The sequence below is a fragment of the Cebus imitator genome, unplaced genomic scaffold, assembly GCF_001604975.1.
Source record: "Cebus imitator isolate Cc_AM_T3 unplaced genomic scaffold, Cebus_imitator-1.0 Scaffold145, whole genome shotgun sequence".
NCBI lineage: Eukaryota > Metazoa > Chordata > Mammalia > Primates > Cebidae > Cebus > Cebus imitator.
In genome coordinates this window covers 3,285,554-3,288,537 of record NW_016107460.1, presented here as the reverse complement: position 1 = coordinate 3,288,537, position 2,984 = coordinate 3,285,554, and the positions used below count along the sequence as shown (strand labels likewise).

At 65.7% G+C, this 2,984-nt stretch overlaps 1 protein-coding gene across 8 annotated transcripts in view; it reads right to left on the bottom strand.

Moving 5' to 3' along the window:
* Window positions 1–2,984, bottom strand: part of AGRN (agrin) — a 37,984-nt gene that overhangs the window by 18,450 nt on the left and 16,550 nt on the right. For all 8 annotated transcript variants that reach the window (XM_017542513.2, XM_017542516.2, XM_017542515.2 and 5 more), the window contains one exon: window positions 43–258. In XM_017542513.2, the coding sequence (XP_017398002.1) occupies window positions 43–258 (216 nt within the window). The remainder of the gene's footprint in view (window positions 1–42; window positions 259–2,984) is intronic.

Genomic DNA, 2,984 nt, shown 5'->3' with positions numbered 1-2,984 from the left:
CCCGCCCCTCCGGCCCCGCCCCTCCGGCCCCGCCCCGCTCACCGCAGGGCCCGCGGCGGAGCAGGCGGATGCGGCGCTGCTGGCTGCACTGCGCCCGCTGCAGCTCACACTCGTTGCTGTAAGTGGAAGCGTCCGAGCCGCACACCGGCGCCACCACGCTGGGGCACGGGCTCTTCTTGCACACGCAGGACGCCCGTCCCGGCCCCTCCGCGCTGGGTTCGCACACGGCGCCGAAGCCGCACAGCATCCCCCGGCACGCTGGGGCGGGTGGGGGAGAAGGAAGGGGTCAGGGCGCGGGGCGCCGCACCCACTCCACACGCCCGCGAGACCTTGCTGTGCTGGCGGCCGTTCATTAGCCGCCGCCGCGGACGCGTCCACCACGGACACGGGGCAGCCCTGCGCCTCGCAGACCCCGCCGCCGAGCCTTCCCGCCAGCCCAGGGCCTCTCCGGGGAGCACATTCTCCCCACCCCGCCCCTGCAGCCGGCACCGGCCCCCGTCTCTGCGACCGGCGAGCACCCACTTCCCACCCACCTCGTGGGCCCCCAACAAGGAGCAGAGACGCCTCGAAACCAACTCGGGCACAAGTAGACCAGGCCCCAGGTGTGCACCGGAGCCCCTCACTGATCCCCGGGGGGGGGGCCATTCCCGCGCTGCTGCAGCGTCCAGCACCCCCGAGCCTTGCCTCCTCCCGCCCGGGTCCGCCCAGGTCCCGCCCCGCACTCAAGGACAGGAGGGCACCACAGGGGGGTGGTGAGGTCTGAGGCCTGGTCACAGCTCTGACCCACCTCTGGCACCTCCAGACCTTCCTGCCGGATCCCTGCGCCCAAGGCGGGTAGGCGACCTTCTTCCAGCGGCCTCTCCTCCCCAACTCTTACCCAGCCTCCCTGGAGAAGTGCACATTCCCTGCCTCCGCCTTCCTCTACTGCCTCCTATTTTCCCTGGCCAGCGCCCCGGCCTCCCTACCCCCACCGGCACCCGTCCTTTGGCAGCCTCCAGTCGCTCCCTGGGATCCCTGGGGCACCCACACTCCCCGGCGTCCCCCTGGGCCCCCCTTTACCCCTGCCTCCTCCATCCCCCTCACTCTCTGACGAAGCGACCTTCTTGGGAGATGCAGGAACTGTCCTTCATTTTAGTTCTTACTCTTGCAGACTTTAGTGCCTGGCACACATCCCTTCTCTACACCACGTGGCCAGCAAAGCTGCCCCAGGCACGTTAAAACCCAGAGCCCCTGGGGCAGCCCCTTCTGAGCACTCCCCACCCCCAGGATGGCCCACCCAGGATCAGGGAAGGGCCCATTAGGGGCTGCAGCTGTCTGGATTTAATAAATGTTTAATTGGGCCCAATTATCATTAATAAGTCACATCAGAGGGATGGCTACCACCCATCACTTCCCAGCACGCTCGGGAAATGGGGCAGGAGGGAACCCCCCCATCTCCAAGGAGGGTGAGTGCACCAGGAGCTGGAGCCAGCTGTTGCCATAGCAACAACCCACCCCATGCTCCAGTGCTGTCTGGGTGTTCCCGCCCCACCCCAGAAGGCTGAGTGAGGGTCATCAGCATGCCATCCCTGCAACCCACCCACGCCCCCTCCACCCCGGCCCTGTCCTCCTCCCAAACCTGGGCTGTACGCCCCCCTTCCACTCCTCTCCCACCTCAGGTCCTGTAGCCAGGCTGCTCTGTTCTGCACTACCCACCATGGGACTGTGGACAGGTTTTCACCTGCCTGTGCCTCAGTGTCCCCTTCTGTGAGGAGTAATAGCACCTATCTCCCAGGATTGTGGGGTAAATCGGCCAGAATCTGCAAAGCTTAGAAAGCGCCCAGCACACAGCGCTATGTGGCCTGTCTGCTACCACGTAAGTACAGCAATGAGAGCTGCCATCACCACTGGCCTCCCCTGTCCTGGCTCAAAGCAAACTCAAATCCACGGGCACCTCTAGCCCCTTCACTTCCCTCTCCCCTCAGCATCTCCCTTTCCCTTTTGTCCCTGTCTTGCCCAAGGCCTTCGGACTCCCAGCCCAAATCCAACAGGCACCTGCTGATGCTCAGCCAGCTGTTCCCCTGGGCTTCGGCTGGACCAGTGGACCGAACAAGGGTTCCCCTGGGGTCCCAACCCCACGGCCAAGGACCCAGTCACCTCCCTGCACCTAGGCTACTCAGCCTTTCTCCCCTTCTGGTCACCCTGGCCCAGCCAGACCTCTCCCGAGGCCCTGACACCATGGCCAAGGGCAGTGTTCCTGGATGGCCAGCGTGCGCATCCACCAGGACCTGCAGCTCCCTCCAGTCCAGCCTGAGGTCTCGCTGCGACCCGAGACAGAGCCTTGAGGAAGAAGGTGATGATGGCAGCTCACCAGGATGACTTGGGCTGGGGTGCTTGCAGGGGTGTGGGGGCACAGGAGCGGCCTCTGGACGGCGAGGGGGTGGGCAGAGATACCTTAGGACAGGCTCTGAGTGACCAGCTACTGGACCAATGAGGCAGGGCAGTGGAGAGCCCCTGGGTACCTGGGGGGAACCTTGGAGCCAGGCTGGGCGCTGGTCTCCCCATCCCCATCTGGTGCGCCGGCCGGCTCCCGGCCCCTCCCCCTCTGCCTCCAGGGTCTCCGAGAGTCCCCTCCGCTTGGGACGTCCTCGGATAGGAGTGGGGGTGGCAGTGTTTGATGATGTGACGCTGCCAGCCTGCGCAGGGTTTAAAGATCACAGTGCTGGTCCCTCCTTCCTAATCCCGTCCAGGCTTGAAACACATGTGCCCCTCAAGAGTGAGCTCAGGAGTCACCGCCTCCAGGAAGACCCCCTTCTATGCTCAGCTGGGGCTTGGGTGAGGGGCCGCTCACACCAGTGTGCTGAGTACCTGCATGCTTCCCCGCAGGCCTCGGGGATCGCCGAGGCTGCACGTGGGATCGTCGCAGACAGGGGCACGCGGGGACCGCACGCACGCACGCACGCACACGCTGGCGCCGGACCTGTTGACGGCACGCACGCACGCAC